The 18,966-nt window shown below is 35.3% G+C and overlaps 3 protein-coding genes across 3 annotated transcripts; all 3 read right to left on the bottom strand.

The window, feature by feature from the left end:
• Positions 1 to 2: 2 nt before the first annotated feature.
• Positions 3 to 2,127, bottom strand: LOC133796373 (RHOMBOID-like protein 5). Its single transcript, XM_062233857.1, has 5 exons — positions 1,487 to 2,127; positions 1,240 to 1,403; positions 972 to 1,147; positions 194 to 450; positions 3 to 109 (listed from the first exon to the last, which is right to left on the bottom strand). Exons 1-5 carry the CDS (start codon positions 1,792 to 1,794, stop codon positions 49 to 51), a joined length of 966 nt encoding a protein of 321 aa, XP_062089841.1. The 5' UTR covers positions 1,795 to 2,127; the 3' UTR covers positions 3 to 48.
• Positions 2,128 to 7,493: 5,366 nt separating this feature from the next.
• LOC133793582 (uncharacterized) lies at positions 7,494 to 9,454 on the bottom strand. The gene is made up of 2 exons (XM_062230898.1): positions 8,888 to 9,454; positions 7,494 to 8,352 (listed from the first exon to the last, which is right to left on the bottom strand). Exons 1-2 carry the CDS (start codon positions 9,175 to 9,177, stop codon positions 7,746 to 7,748), a joined length of 897 nt encoding a protein of 298 aa, XP_062086882.1. The 5' UTR covers positions 9,178 to 9,454; the 3' UTR covers positions 7,494 to 7,745.
• Positions 9,455 to 11,553: 2,099 nt separating this feature from the next.
• LOC133796371 (exocyst complex component SEC5A-like) lies at positions 11,554 to 15,431 on the bottom strand. The gene is made up of 2 exons (XM_062233855.1): positions 15,251 to 15,431; positions 11,554 to 15,022 (listed from the first exon to the last, which is right to left on the bottom strand). The coding sequence occupies exon 2, from the start codon at positions 14,958 to 14,960 to the stop codon at positions 11,694 to 11,696; it is 3,267 nt and encodes a 1,088-aa protein (XP_062089839.1). The 5' UTR covers positions 14,961 to 15,022; positions 15,251 to 15,431; the 3' UTR covers positions 11,554 to 11,693.
• Positions 15,432 to 18,966: the final 3,535 nt, after the last annotated feature.

Genomic DNA, 18,966 nt, shown 5'->3' with positions numbered 1-18,966 from the left:
CATGAGAAACAAAATTAGTCAAAGTATTTCTCTGTTTCTATTGTTGAACTACAAAGCAGTATTCTTCATTGGCCGGCCGCTATATAGCTTCATTAAGCCGTATGCATACCTGCAAGTTCCAGGGATTACTGTTAGTCAATGTGATTTTCTGCTGTTTATTTTTTTCTCACCAAAAATGTATAGTAAAACTCACCCCAGAAGTAAGGCTAGCAAAGCCGATATCCACAAGATGTATTGATAACATTTGTGTCTTGGTTTGCGGTTGAGATTGTACCCTGCAGGAATGTATTTACGGCTAACGTATCCAAACTGAGGGCGAATGAGAAGAATGAAGCCGAGGAGAAAACCGGCGATGAAGCCTCCGATGTGAGCTGAATTGTCAACGTTAGGGAGAAATCCAAAGGCCAAATTGAGAATGATAATCAGCACCAGAGTCAACAGGGCTGCACACTGAAAAAAGGAGTTAGAACTTTGAATCATTCCCTCTCTAAGGTCTAGTTAATGAATTATTTTAAAGTGACCACTCAAGTAATTGGGTCATTGGGTATTAAAATATCATGGGTCTAATGTGTAGATACCATAAGTGATGATGAGGGGCCAAATTAGAAGTTATATAAGTAAAGGGTTATCGTCCCTAATTCATAAGCTTCTTTCTCTTCTATTCACTCCATCTAGAGAGAGACTAAGAGAGTGCATATTGAGTTAGAAGATCATCACCTACTTCAAGCATTCAAACTATGGATTGAGGTCAGTCTTCCACTGCACTGTTCATCTTCTTAATCTCTTTGAATCAACAAAGGTTATTAGAAATATGGCTTAGGGTTTAATATTGAAATTCTTGTAATAACATGTTTAAGTTATGAGTTTGTGTGCTGGATTAAATTTTATTTGCATATTGTTTGAGCTATTACAAATCCTAACACGAATGAATTACGAGCACTATAGAATTGGAAAGAAGGTTAGAAAGTTGCCTTGTTTGCATAAATTGTCCAATTAGTGAGAAGCTCAGAGAGCATGGCTCCCAACAATCCAAAAAGAGCACCGGATGCGCCAACTGATATGGTTGGCCTATCAGCTGGATCGAGATTAAGACTTGACAATAAACTTCCTCCAAAACCAGAGAGTACATACAAGACTCCGATTCTCACTGCCACCAGCCAAATTGAACACATTAAGAAAATACTAATTCATGAAAGAGTACGTTGGCAGGCAAATCCAGAAATGGTTTCGAGTTCTTACAAAAGCCAAACTCCTGCTCAAGCCGGATTCCGATAAAGATGAGGCTCAACATGTTGGTGAGTAAATGGACGACACCAGCATGAAGCCACATACAAGACAACAGGCGCCATGCTTGGTGATGTTCCACGACAAGGTTCCGGTCCAGGGCCCCTAGTTGTTTTAGCCTGCGAATATTAGAAACCCCATTTGGCTTAAGAAAACAAAACGAAAACGAAAAAGAAGAAAATGAAGAGGTGAAAGTTCCTACGTGGTGGTGGAAGGGCCAAGGAGAGGGTTTTCTTTAAAGGGTTGGAAAGAAAACCTCTTCAAATAATGATAGAGAATACATTGGTCGGCGGCACCATCAATTGTTGAAGGGCAATTGTTAAGGTACATGCTGTAGACAAACATGGCAATGTTGGCCACAAGTATGAGAGGTACCAGCCAAGAGAACCATGGCTTAGGTGTTGGTGGACAAAACTGTGATGGTGGAGGTGGTGGCCGCGATGATTGAGATGGCCGGGACTTTTGATGACCCTTTTCAATGTCCGGCGGCGATGTCGACCACTTCCCCATAGCGACTCCACGCTGCGAGGAAGAATCAGAGAGAGAGAGAGAGAGAGGGGGAGAGAAGAGGAGAATAGGGCGGTCCTTTGGGTGGCAAGGAGAGACTTTTGCAGGGTAGGCAGTTAATTCAGGTACTTTTTCCGCTATGACAAGTTGTGAAATTAGACGGTGTCCCTTTAATGTACATTATATATGGATAAAATTCAAACACATGGATTATTATATAGTACTCAGAGAGCTTTACAATTGGTTATGGAGACTATCGACCAATACTACATATATTTAATTGGTTTTTTTTCACTGAATAAATAACCAACCTACATTATTGGATATGAACATTAAAGTAACCTCTATAAGTATTTTCAATGAATATTGAAAAAAAATAAACCGTGAAGACAAGAAGGGGGATTGACCATGAATATGTTTTTCACACCAACTCTTGAACAATATAGGAAGGCCTTCTGTCGTAAAAGCCTTGTCAAATTAATTTTTTTTTTTTGAGATTTAGGAGCTTATACAAGAACACAACAAAAGATTAACTATAAGGAAGAAAATGTTAAATTTGAAATAGATATTTATAAAATAAAATGCCCTTTAATTTAGGATGGCGAGCTCAAAAAACGTCCCACCAGCCTTTATCACGATTTGTAATAGTCCCATAGCATTAGCCATCAAGAGTGAGTGCACTAACATTCACAAACGATATCAGACTCAGGCTTTTCTTTCCATTGATTAGGTCCACCAGGAGCTACAAGCCCTCCTTCTAGCTGCATGCACAATAATATATATAAATATTATGGGAGATTAGGGCATCACTTTTATTTTAAGGTCTATATTGTAATTATAATAAATATCTCACAAATTTTTAAAATATTTTAAATAATTTAAGATGTCAAAAACATAGTTTAAAATAGTATGTTGCATGCATATAAAAAAAAAAAACACACTTGTAACTCTTTGTTTGAATTATATTTTTCACATAGTAAATTATTCAGAATTTCTCGTTTTCTACATTGTAAATTATTTAGAATTTATAGAAAAATGAATAAATATTTGTTAAAGCTATAATGGATACTGTCATATAAAAAATTTAACTTATAATTTTTCTACCCTTACTAAAAATTTCCCAAAAATATATTATAATGAAAATGAATACATTATATAAATATGTTTATATAAAATTTATGTGCATATGTACCCAAAAATAGAGATGTGGGGACTTGCATGGACAGGTAAAGATGAGGGGTTGGACCTGAGAAAGAAATGTATGAACTGGTTTTTTTTCATGGCCGTCGCTCGCTGTAGTTACAACATCTTTCTACAAATTTTCGAAAAATTATGAATAATTTACAGTGCTGAAAACATAATTCCAAATATTTTTTGATATTCCAGTTTACCACGTATGTTCAAAAAATACAAACATATTTTCGACACTGTAAACTATTCAAAATTTCTCGAAAATTTGCAGGATATGTATTGTAACTACAATAAACACCAACGTAAAAAAATTTTGAAAGAAAATACTCCGGCATATATGTTCGGAGACAGAGATTGACTAAGAAGTTGAAATAGGAGGTTGTTGTTAACACTTCTCGTAATACCAATGTAATATCCAACATTTTCATAATACATTTATTTATTATAAATCAGAGTTTTAATACATAAAATGTACAAGTTTACAAATTTAAGAAATAGTAATGGAAAAATAGTGTTTAAAATATGATTTTATGTTTTTAATGAGATTAAAGAGAGAGAAACTTGAGTAGTCAAGTATTGGACCCAAATGTCATATAATTTTAATTGGGGATTTTTATAAAATTAAGAAAGTTTTGCTAAAGGGCTTATTTGAAAAGAATTTTAGTATTTTGGGTCCAAGTGTAATTTTAAAAATAAATTTAAAAAAAGAAAAGAAAAAGAAAACGCTTCAGCCTTTATTTTTTTACCCGAGCCCCTCTCTCTCTCCTCAGAAAATCTCTCTCTCTCTCTCTCTCTCTCTCTCTCTCTCTCTCTCTCTCTCTCTCTCTCGCGTGCGTGTGTCCGTCCGACCACCGAACGTCCATCGGCGATCACCGTTTATAGCCACGCGCCGGACCGTTGGATTCAGAGGCCTCTGAACTATCGACCCGCGCGGGAATCTAGAGCTCACTCGCCGATTAAACACCTCAACTGGTCGATTTAAGTTCGGCCCAGCCCGCGACTTCAAAGTTGCGATTCGGCCACCTCGGGCATCCGTTTGCCGATCCGTCACCACCATCGTGTTCCTCGTGTTGTGGGCTTCAAAACCCAATAACTTGTTCCTATATCTACCATAGTTGGGTGGTGGGCCCACCACGAGCTACCGCGATCCACCGTAGACCGACGGTCGAAACTTAGTGTTCGAAGTTTCGAAGTACGTTTTGAGTTTCAGAAAATCACCGTTTGACTTGTTGTGGAACCCGATCATTGTGGTATAATTTCTTTGACCTATATATTATGATTTAATTGTGATTGATTAGAGTAATTGTTATTATGTGTATTTATAATATATAATTATATATTATTGATATATGAAATATTTTTCTGTAATTATACTCGCTGTCTGGGATTATATATATTTCTGATACAGGTTTTGATTTTGGGTTTGTCCATTTTATAGCCGTTGTGCTGTCCAATTTTCTAGAAAATATTAGATATTAAATAAAGTATAAAAATACATATTTAATTGATTTTATATTAATATGTAAATTATTATAATTAAGTAATTTTAATTATTATTGTTATTATTTTGTTAAGTAAATCAAGAATATAGTTTCATATATATATATATATATATATATGAAAAGTGTGATTTATAGTAAACCTATTATTTAACAATTATTCTTATATATTAATATTTTGTAATATTTGAATATCAAAATAATATCAGTATTAGTTTCTTACAGTTATTGATATTTGTAAGACCAGTAAATTTTGGATAAAATATATTTATTATATCGCTGGAATTGATATTATGACTAATTAATAATAATATAAATATTTATAATTATTTTATTATCATTATATCAATTATTACAACTTTATGTTAAAAATATGATTTCTTTTATAAAATGACTATTTGAATATATACATTCATATATGTATTGTTATTGAAGTATTTTTGTTATTAATATTGAAGTAAGTTTATTTATAGACGATAATTATTATTCTTGTTATTATTATCATAAGAGTACATTATCTTATGAGCAAGGTTTAAAGCATGGTTTTATATGAAGAGTTATTTGCATTACGTTGATAATAATTATTATTATCATTTATATAGTTTCTGGTATTGTTAATATATACTATCAATAGTGTATATTTACGATTTTGATAGAATTTAATAAATGATGTGCCTTGAATAGGATTTGTATGGATTTGATTGATTGACTATTGGTGAGCACTTTTAAAATAAGCTAAGGACCTAAGGTAAGTGAATCTCACCTTTTGTGCTTAAGTGTAAGATGCATGACTACATTGATTGTGTATATCTGATGAGTTAAGTATGGGATGATGATGGTGCATATGATAAGTATGTGAAGAATGGTTATATGAATATCATGATAGTGTTGTGTGATATGAAATTGATGAATTTCTTGATATGTGAAAGATGTCTTACTTGGTTAAGATTGATGTGAATTATGTGCAAGTATGTGTTCTTATGTTGATGAATATGTGGATTACTGTTATGTTCATGATTTTGTTATATGTTATGATATATGAAGCGTTTAAGTTTTTAGGCTGGAAACCTTAGACCTGAGCCATAGCTCTACGTTAAGGTATAACAACGCCACCAACCAAAAGCTTCATGTATTATGACTAAAGATGTTTTGAGTTATATGAGATGTGATACAATGCCTTGATTGAATACCATCAACATGAATCATGAACATGAACATTGGCATTTCAGCATCAGCATGTATGCATGGCATGTACAGTTATGTGATACATTATTATGTGATATATGACCATGCATATGAATATGAGAAAAGTTATGAAATGCCTTGAAAAGTCTTATGTAAAATTAAACATTTTAATGACACAAGACTTAAGCAAAGTGATAATAATATGTTTAAAAAGGGTGTCACTGTTTTGATGAAGCAATTAAGTAAGTTCAGCAAAGAAGACGGAGGTCTATAAGACTAATAGTGGCTGCCCACTAGTATGGGCTAGGTCAGAGTTGACCATTCAGACATGCTTGCCATGTTCCCGTCTTTCTCCTCCATATGTTTAATAAGTATGACAGCTATGACAACGATGAAATGAGTGCTATGATGAGCCTAGCTGAGATGATGGTTAGCCGGAGGAGAACCCATGAGATTCTATATGATATGTGTAACAAGCCCTGCAGGCATTGGCTGAATCAAACAGTGTGCACAAGTGAAATCGGGCCCATAAAAATGTGAAAGTAAAAGAAAGATCATAAAAGTAAAGTTTGAAAGTGCATGAACAATAAATGAAATGCATAAGTATATAAGTCAGCATATTAGTATATGTGCACTACAAACTCACGACATTCATGTGTATGTGTATGCATGGGATTTGCTTACTGAGCGTTAGCTCATTATGTTATTTTCCAACCTTTTTCCAGGTGTGACTTTAGCTGTTGAGCAACTTGTGGAGCACGGACTCAGTAGCAATGCAATAATGGTTTAGAGTTTTCATATGGCTACATTAAATATAAAAGTTTTAAATTTTTCTGTATTTCTTTGTATCATTTTATTTAAATTCATTTAGTCAAGTGTCTTACATACTCGTAAACTCTAGAATTACGAGTATGTGGCAGACGTATCCTACATTAGGGACGTTACAACCAAACATTAAATCATGTCCATAAAAAATTAAATCATGTCCATGAAAAATAAAGTAAAATGTTAACTATATATTTTGTACGAGGAAATAGCTTTATAGAAATAGTAACTGTTATTACCATGGTTATTGCTTACTGCAGAATGGATGATCAAAAGTCAAAAGAAAAACAACTATTTGAAATGTCAAAAACAAATCCATTATATCCAATATTAGTGCAAGAAAGTGGCTTCTCTACTCCAATATTAGTTCCCTCAAAACTAAGCTGGATGTGGATTGTCACACATTTCTTTCTTATTCATTTCTAATTGATTAAGAAAAAATCTCCGATCTTATCTTACTTGTATGTACGTGAATTTGGCCAACAGGTTCAGGCCAATTCTGTCTCATTTTAACCTTGCATGGATTAAATTAAGGTTATGCAAGTTTATTTCATTTATTGATTTCTTCCTTTACTTGGAGATTAGCATTAATGTCTGCAATTACAACCTTGCGGAAAAGATATTATTCGTTCTATTATTTGCTACATCCCTCATTAGAATATAGAAACGTATTTATCCTGTATAATTCATGAATAATGTTAGGATATATACACGAAATGCCATGTCATCGTGTCATAAATTTCAAAATTAAAACTTATGAACTAATGCAATTACATTTTCATTTTTTGACTTATCATTAGATTGAAAATGAGCTACTTTCTTATTTGTTTCTTTTACTTATTTATTGCAAACAACTATTTTTGCAAATAACCAATACTTTAAATTTAGAGTTTTTTTTTTCTCCGTATTTTCTTATTTTATTCTTGCCATATACTTCTCAATTTACAATTTACTCAACATTCTTGCCATATATTGTTCACTCAACAAAATGATCTAAGAAACTAGCTGAAAATGGGACAATTCAATGACAATCGTTCAGCCAAGATAACAAAGACACAACTTCATTCTTGATATTAAATCTATTTTTCTTGAATGGTCAGTAATGTAGAATTTACAAAACGCAATCATCTAAAACTTATGTACAACTTTAGTGACTCATTCTCATTCTATCTAAACCATAAATTAAAAAATCTCATCAAAATGTAGTCTACAAAATTCAGAAGAATTTCAAATCTTCTATCCTCAAAGTCACAATTACAAAAAGAAAGGAATTGGCAAATTAGCTATGTCTTCGTTCTTCTTACTCTGATCTTTGCTATCAGCAAATTCCTTTAAAGTAGTCCATGCTTTTTTCCTTCGTTTGCTCGATAATCTGATTGATTTTTCTGCATTAGTAGGGTTAGAACTACTTTCAGATTCAGATAGTTTCTTATTCGTTGATCTGTTCCTCTTTCTCTTATTTGCTTCCAACAGAGTAGTCACAGTTTTCACCATAGGTGTTGCAGGACTGTCAGTAATAGGAAACTCTCCAGATGTTGCCGGTAATGGCAGTAAAGCTGGCTCACCCAATTTCCTAACCTCATCTTTAGCTCCACTAGCCTTCTCTAAGCTAGCAGGCTTACGAGAATTCGATTTAGAGGATTTTGCTTTTTCAGTGGTTTTGATCTTAGATGGGCAAATTTGTTTTAGATGTCCTTTTGGTGTACCTCCCATCAAATTCCTATATGAACAGAAGTGGCAAGTATGAACCACGATATTCTTAGCGGAAGTAAAATGGTTCTTACTTCTTCGCCGTGCCTTTGCATTATTTTTCTCAATTCTAATTGTGCAGTTGAAGCCAGGCTGAAGAATTGTTTCACATCTGCAAACCAAAATGTTGTTTAGTTCATCTAGAATCTTTAAACAAAAAGTTCAAACTAAACCAACTAATCATGAGTGAATTCCTTGACAAGAAGATGAATAAAATTTGCCAGCAATTTACTCATAAATTGATTTGATCTTGTAACATGTGCAGATATCCTTTTTAACTATTTCATGTGGAGTGGACAGGTTTTAAGAGATATCTTCATCTAGCCCTATTTAGATTTTAATTGTTAATGTCACAATGCAGTAAACACTACTAAGATACTCCTAACAAAATGAATGCAGTAAACACTACTAGGATACTCCTAACAAAATGAATGAAATATTCACCTTCAGCTCATTTATCATGATTAAACAACACTTGAATTCAAAGCAACAGGTTGTTTATGCAGACTAAATTATCATAAAAATAAAATAAAATGAAAAAACTATGGTGATATATAGTTAACAAGGGACACAATGTATCAATCTTTAAAATCTTCATAGAGTTTAAACTCCTATTATTCAAAATAAAACTCAAACTCAAAACTAACCTCCGGCAAGAAAACAGAGAAGTGTTAGGAGAAACACCCAAAGACTCCCCAACGGAAGCCAATCTTTGGCCGAAGAACGCAGCCAAAGAAGGCACAGAAGCCTCCTCACCAGCCAATACCGCAAGCTTCTCTATGTGCTCAACCTTCAATATATGCTTGACGTTGGAAGAGGAGGACGCTCCTTTCTTCTGGTGCTGCTTTTTTCCTGTCGTTTCTTCTCTGAGCGATATGGCATTGTTGGATCCAAATGACGAATTTGGTACCCTTCTGGCCCCTCCTCTCTTGCCCATATCCTACCCTGTAAATGGGGTTTCTGTCTTTGAGGAATTTCGACGAACAGTTGGTGAGATGGCAATTTGGGTTGCAGTTTTTAGGGTTCTATGAGCTCATATGGTTTTTCATTCTGTGATAAACGACAAGTAGTACGTTTGATTATAAATGACATAGCTTACAACTTCAATATTTCAGGTCTCGAGCTATTTAAAAATTATGACCAATTTTTTTTACATAAAATCAAATAATTATAACAAAATTTCACTGAAATCAGATTAACGATTAACCAGCAAAAATTTCACATTTCGTTGTTTTGTCCAGGTGTTGTCGTCTCCACCATTTGATGTTGTTTTTGCCATTACTGTCAATTAAATTTTACCATTAGTTCGTGTTGTTTTCTATATTTACTGTCGTTTTCAAGTTATTGTCTTTTAGTAGCTCATTGTCATTTTCTCAACTTATTTGTAGTTTTTCAGTTTACATTTGGTTTTCGGTTTATTGTTGTTTCTCGCTTGTTTTGTCGTTTTTCTAGGTTATTGCCGTTTTCGACAATTTGTCGCTTTTCTATTTGTAGTCGTTTTTTAATTTATTTACGATTTATTGTATCATTCAGATCAACTTCATTTCTATAAAATAAACAAACGGCAAACCGAATAATATATACGATCAAAATAATCATTGAAGACCATTAGAAGAATGTGATGATGCAACAATAGTTTCAAATTCTTTGTCAAACAAATGAAAAGTCCTCAGCGTAGCTTAAGACCAGAATTATTGACCCAACACAGTGAGTTTTACATTGTTCCAGACAACTGACTTCTTCGATGATCAGTAACCCAAAAGCAACACACAGACAGAGAACATGATAGTACATGTCCCTTCTTTATTATACTTATGCTCCACCTCCATCAGTGATGGATTGGAAGGAAGTGAGATGGTTCCTTCCTTGGATGCAATATCTTGGGGAAACTCTATGGCAACTCTAATTAATCCATTCATTTGTTGAATAAAGTATCAGAAGACTCTTCCGCAGAGCCGGCTTGAAGGGTTCATTGTATGGTAAGACTGGAAATGGAATGACCAAATGTGCAATTGATACTTTTTATGATATGCGTTTCGATAAACATTGTTATTAAAGCTTATTGCGAGATGTGTATTTTGGTGGAGATGGGAAAGGTCGGGATATAGCCGGATGTCATCACATATACAACATTGATGTCAGCTTTTTACAAGTACAATAGAATAGGTACGAGATTGGCAATGGTTTGTGGAACCTTATGGTGCTAAGGAGGTGTTTGCCCAATATTGCAACGTTTAATGTTAGAATTCAGTGTCTCGTTGATAAGAGAAGAGCATGGGAAGCCAGCAGAGTGATGAGCAGCTTGATGCCAAATATTGGCATTACACCAGACGAGGTTACCTATAATTTGGTGATCAAAGGGTTTTGCTTACCTGGGTACATGGAAATGGATATAAAGGAGTTATTTTGCTTTACATTCCAAGGGATTTAAACCCAACATAAAAAAATTAATCAGATCATGATTCATTATCTTTTGGCTTAGCTTATACCATGTGCGAAGACTGCATGCAAAAGAATTGGTTTCCAAATGTGCTTACCTCCATTTTCTTAAAACAATTAGCAATTAGGTGTTCTTCGTTCTGTGCTGTCAAAGCATTGAATTAGATAAAAGACTTCGAAGAGAAATTTCATTATTTTATCTAACGGGGAAGCTCAACAGAAGCTGGTATTTTTTTCCCCATTTTTTATTTGTAAAGTTTTTAACTAATTGGAAATGAACTTTCTGGAAAGATCACGGGAAACGGAAATTGTTCTTTATATGTACTTTCTGCAATAGCTTCCTCTACCATTCAATTGTTCATTTCGATGTGTTTCATGCAGCTCATATGAGCAATAGTCCAGTTTCTTACCATTTATTGTGCAATGCTATGCATATGCAACTCAGCATCATTGCCGCCTCATGTAAAGAATCGTCATTCTGTATTTAATCATGGTTTGTATATTCCTAGGTAAGGTTATGCACTGCCTCAATTATTTATCATATTTGATCAGGACAATCATTTGAATTATCAAGCCAGCACTTGCAACAGAGCATGCTCTTCTATCTATTAACTAAAAATTTAAGACAAAACAAAACTAACCAGAATATCACAAAGCAAAGTCAAGACCTAGAGACACCTATAGTCCCATAGATAACAGCAATGAAGAACACAAACTGATTTTCGGTGTTGTATTCAATTTCAGTATATATCGTGTTCAAAATTAGTATTTATATCTATAAATCATTATATATTATGTATATAAATCAAAATCAGTAATATGTGTAAACATATATCTCAGTATATAGTCTATAAGTATATATAGCCCATTCAAATATCAGAACCTCACTTTTCTGGTCTATTTATTTGAATCCAAACAACCCAACAATGCAAATCAGTAACTGAAATCAATAATGCAGATCAGTAACTTAAATCAATAATACGACATTTTGAATATACACTAACAAAAAAAAAATCAACGACGTCTTTGGCGGGAAAAGCTTGGGGATCCAGCTGCATAAGTTCCTCTAAAGTTTCTGCTGGGTGAGTCCATTGGACCCCTGAAGGAAACATAAGCAGATTTAACAGGTTCTGGTACCAAGTCCATAGGGATTGAATCGGCAAAGCATGCTGTATTGATGCGAGTCCTTTCCAATTCTGACTGAAGCAACTCGGAACTATACTGCTGAGCAAGAGCAATTAGATCATCTGGTGATACACTCATTCCTTGCTGTCTATCATCTGCAAGTGCATCTTCACTTCCACGGGTAGACCGTCGGTGATGCCCTGGATTCTCCACAGCCTCAGTTGCACTCTCCGCGGCTTTCTCCAAAATCACACCTTGTAAGGACTTCAAAGACTCTCTCGCATCAGAGGTAAAATAAGGGTTCAATATATTCTCGAAATATTCAAGCTCAAGCATAAGCTGGCAAAAACCATTCACGTCAAGCAACCTAAGATGTTTGTCCTTGTTTTCATGGAAAAGACTGAGAAAAGTATCAATCAGACCTTCCACAAGAATGCCTAGTGTCTTATCTAAAAGGGGTTTAGCACGAGAAAAAACCTCTGCATGAACAGCTACTAAAGTGTGCAGTAACTCGACAGCTGCATCACGGACACCTTTTATTGCAGGTGCAGCACCCCACTGAACCCCAGAATCCAGCAAATAGTTTGCTGCGGCAGATCTGATCGAGTTCACCTTAGCAAAAGTATATTGCTCAAGGACTTTCTCTTCAACTCCAGAAAAAGACATCACTAGATCTTGTAGGTCATTTTCCTCTTCTTCCTTTTCCCTGGACTGCAGCCAGATGTGTTTGTATTTGTTGTACAGCTCAAATGAAAGTTCATCTTTGCAATAGCCAATATTACTTAAAACCACTAAGAGTCTTTGATGTGGATCAGCCAATGACTTGTCTTCTGATTCATGCGAATATCCATTGTCAAAATGTGAAACATCTTTGCTTGTTTTATTTTGTGAAAGCTCATTCCCAATACGCTCCAGATGAGCAGCAAAATCCAGGTAACAGTTCAAAAATGCAAGTCTAACAGATTCCTGGGTATCTTGAAACTGAGCAAACATATCTTCAGATTTTGTGGCTTCATTCCTAAGAGACTGAACCATCAAACTGATCTGATCCATTGCTGAGGCCATAACAGAACGGAAAGCTAGAGGCAGAAAGGATATTGTGTAAGGGGATTTATTCCTCTCAATAATTGATACCGGAACCCATGTTTCTTCTTTTGAAATCTCCTCAGTTGATACACGCATCCATGAGCAAAGCCTTAAAATGTAAATCTGTGTTATCTCTGATCGAAGCGTCTGTAGTGCAGTAACAGCAACTAGGGGAGCTGACTCCTTCACTTCAAAAGCTTGGCAGGCTTTAGTAATTTCCTTTATAGCACCACTCATAAACGAACGAAGAATATTTGATTCTTCTAGATCATGAAATGTGCTGTGGACTTTCGCCTCATAAGCAGAAATAGTACTGCGAATCATTCCAGCAACTTCATCAAGAGAATGCGATGAGTACTTCCCATCCCCAATCTTATCCTCAACTTTATTTGCAGAAGTATTAGCATTTGATTCCGAAGAAACCTTAGCAAATTTTCCACTGAAAACAGAAAGTGCTATTTTCCAAAAGGCTGGTATATGATGAATAAGTACAGCAGTTAATATTCGAATATACCTCCCTCTGAGTGCATCAACTTCTTCGCATGTCGAGTCCACTGGCTGATAGTCTAATGGAAGGTGATCGTCCAATGAATTGTTGATATCTGTAGATTGATTTGGGTCTTGCTGAATCTGCTTCCATTTTGCATCAGATAGGGCTTTTTCCCTTATCTCATTGTGCAAATTTTCCAATCTACTTTCATGATCCAAGGTGCACTTCTCTAGCAAACCACGAATTCTTTGATTCTGTATATTTAAGTAGTGCCAGACGGGGTCTGAATCAGGTTCCAGCTCTATCAACAACCTCACAGTGTTTTCAAGATTTGTTAAGTCTATCTGTGGATCTTCCATAGACTTATACAACATGCCTTTGAATTCATGCATCACTTTCTCAACCTCTTCAAGAACACGTTTGAGTATTCCAACATGAGATGGCAGAGCAATGGATTTCGCCTTCTTGTATTCCCTCACTGCTAAGTCATATTCTCCCTTACTAATGCTCCCACGTATGGTACTTGGCAGATTGAATAATGTCCGGAACCTCTGCAACATTCCTTGAACTGACCTGATTTTCTCAGCTTGAGCCTGCCTCTCAAACAAAGGCTGAAAAGCTCGATTGGCCAATGAACTCACTCCTTCAATACAATTAAACAAATTTGAAGTCCCTGATCCTTCTGGGTCTTCTTCAATCCGTCTCAATTTTGACTCAATATCATCAATTGTGGTTTTGCACGAGACAAAACAATCAAAGTTGTCTTTAACCAACTTTTTCCTTTGCTGAGTACGTCCTTTAAGATCACTCTTCAAAGCAAGGGCACCACCCTCTAGGTCTGCTGCACTAGTACCTTGGTGTATCCGAGACAGAAACAACTTTGCATCAAATTTCTCAGAATAATACAACAACTTCTCACGAAGGACGTGATCTAGATGATCTTTTTCATGCTTAGATGGAGAACTTTCTGATGTCTCAGTTATCAACCTAAGTGACTTGTTGTCTATTATACCCAACCCAAGTGGATCAACACATTCCATACCACGAGGGAAAGATTGTAAAGTATTAAATCCCTTTTTCCCCACTGCTGATACTTTCTTCTCGAATTTTTGAGCTACTGGTGCTGTTCTTGTCTCTCGCATTTCTCGAACCCTCCGAGTAATCTCAGCCTCGTCAACGCGCTTCCAACGATCGGGCTCATCTCCATCCCAGCCGCCATCGTCATCCTTCCCAGAAGCTCTGCCAGCCCCAGGTCGAGACCTGGAGCCCATAGCACCAGGTCGGAGATGATCTCTGTCGGTGGATTCATCATCGCCGCTGGAAATGCTGAGCATTTCGACCTCAGAATCATCGTCTTCGTCTACCATACGTCTCGCCTTTGCTCCTCCGCCGGGCTTGGGTATCTGGGGGGCGGAGACTTTCTTCGGGTGAGGCTGAGGCGGTTGCTGAATGAAGTTGGCGACGGGCTTGCGGTTGTTGCCGGAGGATGGTCTCTGGAAATTGAGATCTCGCTGAGATTGCTCTTTCAGCGCCATTTGGAGAAGCTCGTCCTCGTCCAGCTCCTCAGTATCGCTCGACATTCTTTCTCGTATACGTCGTTAATGGTGGATTGGGTTGTTGAAAAGCCTTTCTTCCAATAGATCTGAGTACCCAAATACACGATTTTTCCCTTGATTAGTAAAGAGTATTAATATAAAACCACTTCAGAACAATTGAATCTCAACCAAAATAATATCCAGTGACAATATACTAAAATCCTAAACATTTATGGAAAATAGCACCACAAGAAAACCTATATAATTAATTCTTCACTTGCCATGGAAACTCAAAATCTCAAGTAATATTAAACTAAAGGATACAAAGTACAAACCAATAAGTCAAATTGATCGAAAAACTTATCGTCCTTAAAATTCTCATAAATGATTTTCTTAAAACTCCGACCAAATGTGGAGGAACAAACAATGATAAAAATCTTGGAGAAGTCAGGACTCAGGATGGCGAGTCGGTTCAAGTCGGTTCGCAAGTGTTTATTGAAATAATGTGATTACACAAAATCACAATAAATATCATTCTACAAAGTCAACCTAAATAAAAATTTAAGGAGGCTATCAATCGTTAAATTCTTTTTTAACGATTATCACTCCTATTTCTTCTCATCAGTCTTCTAATTTTAATTACTTTTTACCATTTTTTTAATAAATCAAAATATTATTAATGTAGATATAAATGGTAAAGCATTTAATTCTATATTGTGTAATTGTGTAAAAATCTTGATGTTTTATACTTTTAGATGAGTTGTAAAAATTGATTGTCCATTTAGTAGAGATTAATCAATAGTTCATGCACATTATTTTTGTTATATACCGAGTAAAACCTTTATATATATTTATAAATTATTGTCTTGAATAATTTTGGATAAATTTTTATCTTAAATTTTAAAGAGCATATCATTTTTTTCCCTTGTAATTATTCACATAATAATAATAATAATAATTGTTATCCCTATTTCCTGCATGGGTTCTGGGCCTTCGTTTTCGGCCCGCTGTCAGAGGGCAAGCTCGGCACGTGGGCCTGGCCTAAGGTCTCTTGGTATGGAGAGTGCCCAAGGGGACAGGTATGGACTGGGGACTCGGGACTCGACCCATTGGAGGGTCCGGGATGCCCCTCCGGGTTCGTCCCTGATGAGGATGATCCGGGCGATGCCCAGAGCGCTCGAACTATCGTGGCCTACGCGTCCTGGTCCCGGACCCTAATATGGTCCAGGCTCATGGTAAATGGAGCGGGCCCACGGTAAACGGACCTGGATCACCTAATCCCCGGCTGAAGGGGCTAAGCGTCCAGGACCCTGAAGCCGCTTCATTTCGCGTGGGCGTTGTCCCCACTTTTCGCCTGCAGAAAGGATCACCTCGGGATTGCACACTGATGTGTCAGGACTGCGCAGCCAAGTACTCTGACTGGTCTTGTCTCCTGAATCTGCCTCGTGACTCGGAGTGGTCAGAGCTTGTTTAACGCCCAAAATGTGACTACACTAAGCGGTAGTTGTAGCAAGATCGGGCGGTCGATCCACAAGGAGGTAACCTAAAATCAAAAGGTTAGTAGAAAATAATATAAAAAGTTAGTAACAATAAGTAAATAAAATTGTAAATGGAAAGAAGTTTGAGATTTTGGTATTGTATTTTTGATAAAGTGATGAAATGAGATAAGTGAAATAAATGTAAGATGTAATCAAGAGTTTGAGAAAATGAAAGGTTTCAAGAATCATCCATATGCTTGCTTAATTACTTGGTTACTTGATTTACAAAAATAGACAAGTAAATAGTTCACATCCCAACATTTACTTGGAAAATCTAACATTGAAGTCCATATTCTTTTCTAACAAAAGTCCATTTGAGTTATAAAGTTCTTTACTTTAAAAGCACAAAGTTAATTTTATGAAAAATCTAAAAATGACAAAATACCCAAAGGCAATAATGCAATAGAAGATTAGACATAAAATTATGTATCAATATGACTTTTGCTAATTAGAAGCACATAGAAAGAGCATGACTAATCCTATATACTATTAGCATAAGTAAATAAAGATAGCAAAATAAAGATAGAGATGAAAGAACATAAATAACTCAAATATATTACATTAAGAACATAGTAAATCAAAGTAGCAAAATAACATCACTTGCATATGGAATCATCCCTAACCTTCCTAGGAAGATTAGGCCATTATGCTCATGATTCTCACAAAATTCTAAGAAGAACATATGAGAAGAAAGTGAGTGGAAATTTTGCTATAGTTTCTCTACTCTAAAAATTACATACAAAATGTGAAGAAAGTGTCCCTATTTATAGATGGAGAAAATGACTAAAAAAGAAATTAAACAACAATTGGGTTTTACAAAATAAATCAGCAATACTAACAATAAAATAATAAAATATGATTTTGAAAAATCAAATCTTATTATTAATATTAATCTAGCTATTTTGATGTATGGTCAAAATGCTCTTTTTCAAATACACCAAAAAAAGATGAGCTTTAAGGCTCAAAATGACAATTTTGCAAGGCCCAATACCCACAAAATATGGGTTGAAGGTGGCTGGTGGCAGAAGTGGGCTTTGACCAGGCACAACCAATGGGAAGAAGACACGTGGCGCGCTGGCTGGGACCTTGGAGGTGCCTTGGACCGTTGGAGTTGGGAGCTGAAACTCTTGCATTTGGGCCTAGGAATAGCTGGGCTTCAGCTTGAGTTATTTACGTATGGCCTGATGGGGGTCACGTTGGCTTGAAGGCTTGGTCACGTTGGAAGCTTGGGAAAGTTGTTGGGCCATGTGTTGATGGTCACTTGCTTTGGAGGAGAGGAGTGGACACGTGGCGCACTGGGAAAGCGACAACTGGCGGTTGGGCAAGAGGAAGCTGCTGCTGGGCTTGGGCCGAAAAGTGGGCTTCCTTATTTCAAAAATGTCACATTTCCATTTCTTTCTTCAATTTTATTTATTTCTTTTTTTCTTTGTTTCCAAGTGCCAAAATACCAATTAATTCCTACAAAATTAAATCATAATCACATATTTTCATTTGTAAAATAAATCATATTAATTCTATGAAAATATTAATTAAAACTTAATTTATTTTGACCATTAAAATCAATAAATGTGTATTTTCACCACTAATCACAACCTCCAACCAGCTTATTGCTAGTCCCTAGCAATTCAAGCGAAAAAGAAAATTGTCAAGTTGAATAATCAAGTCAAACCAAGCAAAATCATCTAAGCATTTTCAAATTATCAGTAAGAAGTCAGAAATTACTATCTAAGCTACTATAGTTGCGATTTCAGAGTTGTGTGTGTGTGCACCAAACCATATTCTTTTTATCACAAGTCATAACACAAATAGTATCGAAAAATCTCCAAAGTATAAAGATCTCAACTCTAAATTCTTCACGGGCATTGAAAGTATTTGTATGGGAATGATTACACTCTTGGAGTTAGAAATGTAACAGTTTACACTCAAATGAGAAAAGATAAACTTTTTAGGACAAGCAATCTGAACAAATATTGATCACAAGATAGGCAAATCAACTTATTGGAATTCAAATGACAAACAACCTTTGGGATTTACATGAGAAGGCTCTAAGAACAAAATGACAATTAACTAACAATGATAAATAAGAAAGTGAACTATGATGATAATAATTTGTTTTTTTTTAATACAATTACACAAAATAATAGTAATAGAAATATGTATATACTATTTTTTTTTTCAATAATTACAAAATAATAGAAGAAAGTGTTGCTCTTGTTCTCTTTTTTTTTCATTTTTTTTCTTTTTCTATTATTTTTTTCTTTTGTTTTCTTCTTTTTTTTTCATTTTTTTCATTATATATATATTTTTTTTTGACAAGAGGCAACACAAAAATAAAAATAAAAAGAAATTACAAATACAATACAATAAATAGAACACAAATTTATTACAAAGACTTTTCTTAAATGAAAAATATCCCTTCTAGTAAATGTCATGTTTTAAATTCCAAATATGTGACTTTACCAACTCAAATGATCAATAAAAATTCAAAAAGTTGTTGTCTCAACTCTCACAAC

This window comes from Humulus lupulus, chromosome 8 (assembly GCF_963169125.1).
Source record: "Humulus lupulus chromosome 8, drHumLupu1.1, whole genome shotgun sequence".
In the NCBI taxonomy this organism is placed as follows: domain Eukaryota; kingdom Viridiplantae; phylum Streptophyta; class Magnoliopsida; order Rosales; family Cannabaceae; genus Humulus; species Humulus lupulus.
Note: the sequence above shows the minus strand (reverse complement) of the source record. Positions and strands in the feature narration are given on the sequence as shown.

What these genes read in the sequence shown, in the direction of transcription:
- LOC133796371 (XM_062233855.1), bottom strand. Translation starts at nt 14,960, where the DNA reads ATGTCGAGCGATACTGAGGAGCTGGACGAGGACGAGCTTCTCCAAATG.
- LOC133796373 (XM_062233857.1), bottom strand. Translation starts at nt 1,794, where the DNA reads ATGGGGAAGTGGTCGACATCGCCGCCGGACATTGAAAAGGGTCATCAA. An exon ending in CTTGGCCCTTCCACCACCAC is followed by an intron (nt 1,404 to 1,486) that starts GTAGGAACTTTC and finishes TAATATTCGCAG; the next exon opens with GCTAAAACAACTAGGGGCCC. An exon ending in TGAGCAGGAGTTTGGCTTTT is followed by an intron (nt 1,148 to 1,239) that starts GTAAGAACTCGA and finishes GGCTGGTGGCAG; the next exon opens with TGAGAATCGGAGTCTTGTAT.
- LOC133793582 (XM_062230898.1), bottom strand. Translation starts at nt 9,177, where the DNA reads ATGGGCAAGAGAGGAGGGGCCAGAAGGGTACCAAATTCGTCATTTGGA. An exon ending in TCTCTGTTTTCTTGCCGGAG is followed by an intron (nt 8,353 to 8,887) that starts GTTAGTTTTGAG and finishes TTTGGTTTGCAG; the next exon opens with ATGTGAAACAATTCTTCAGC.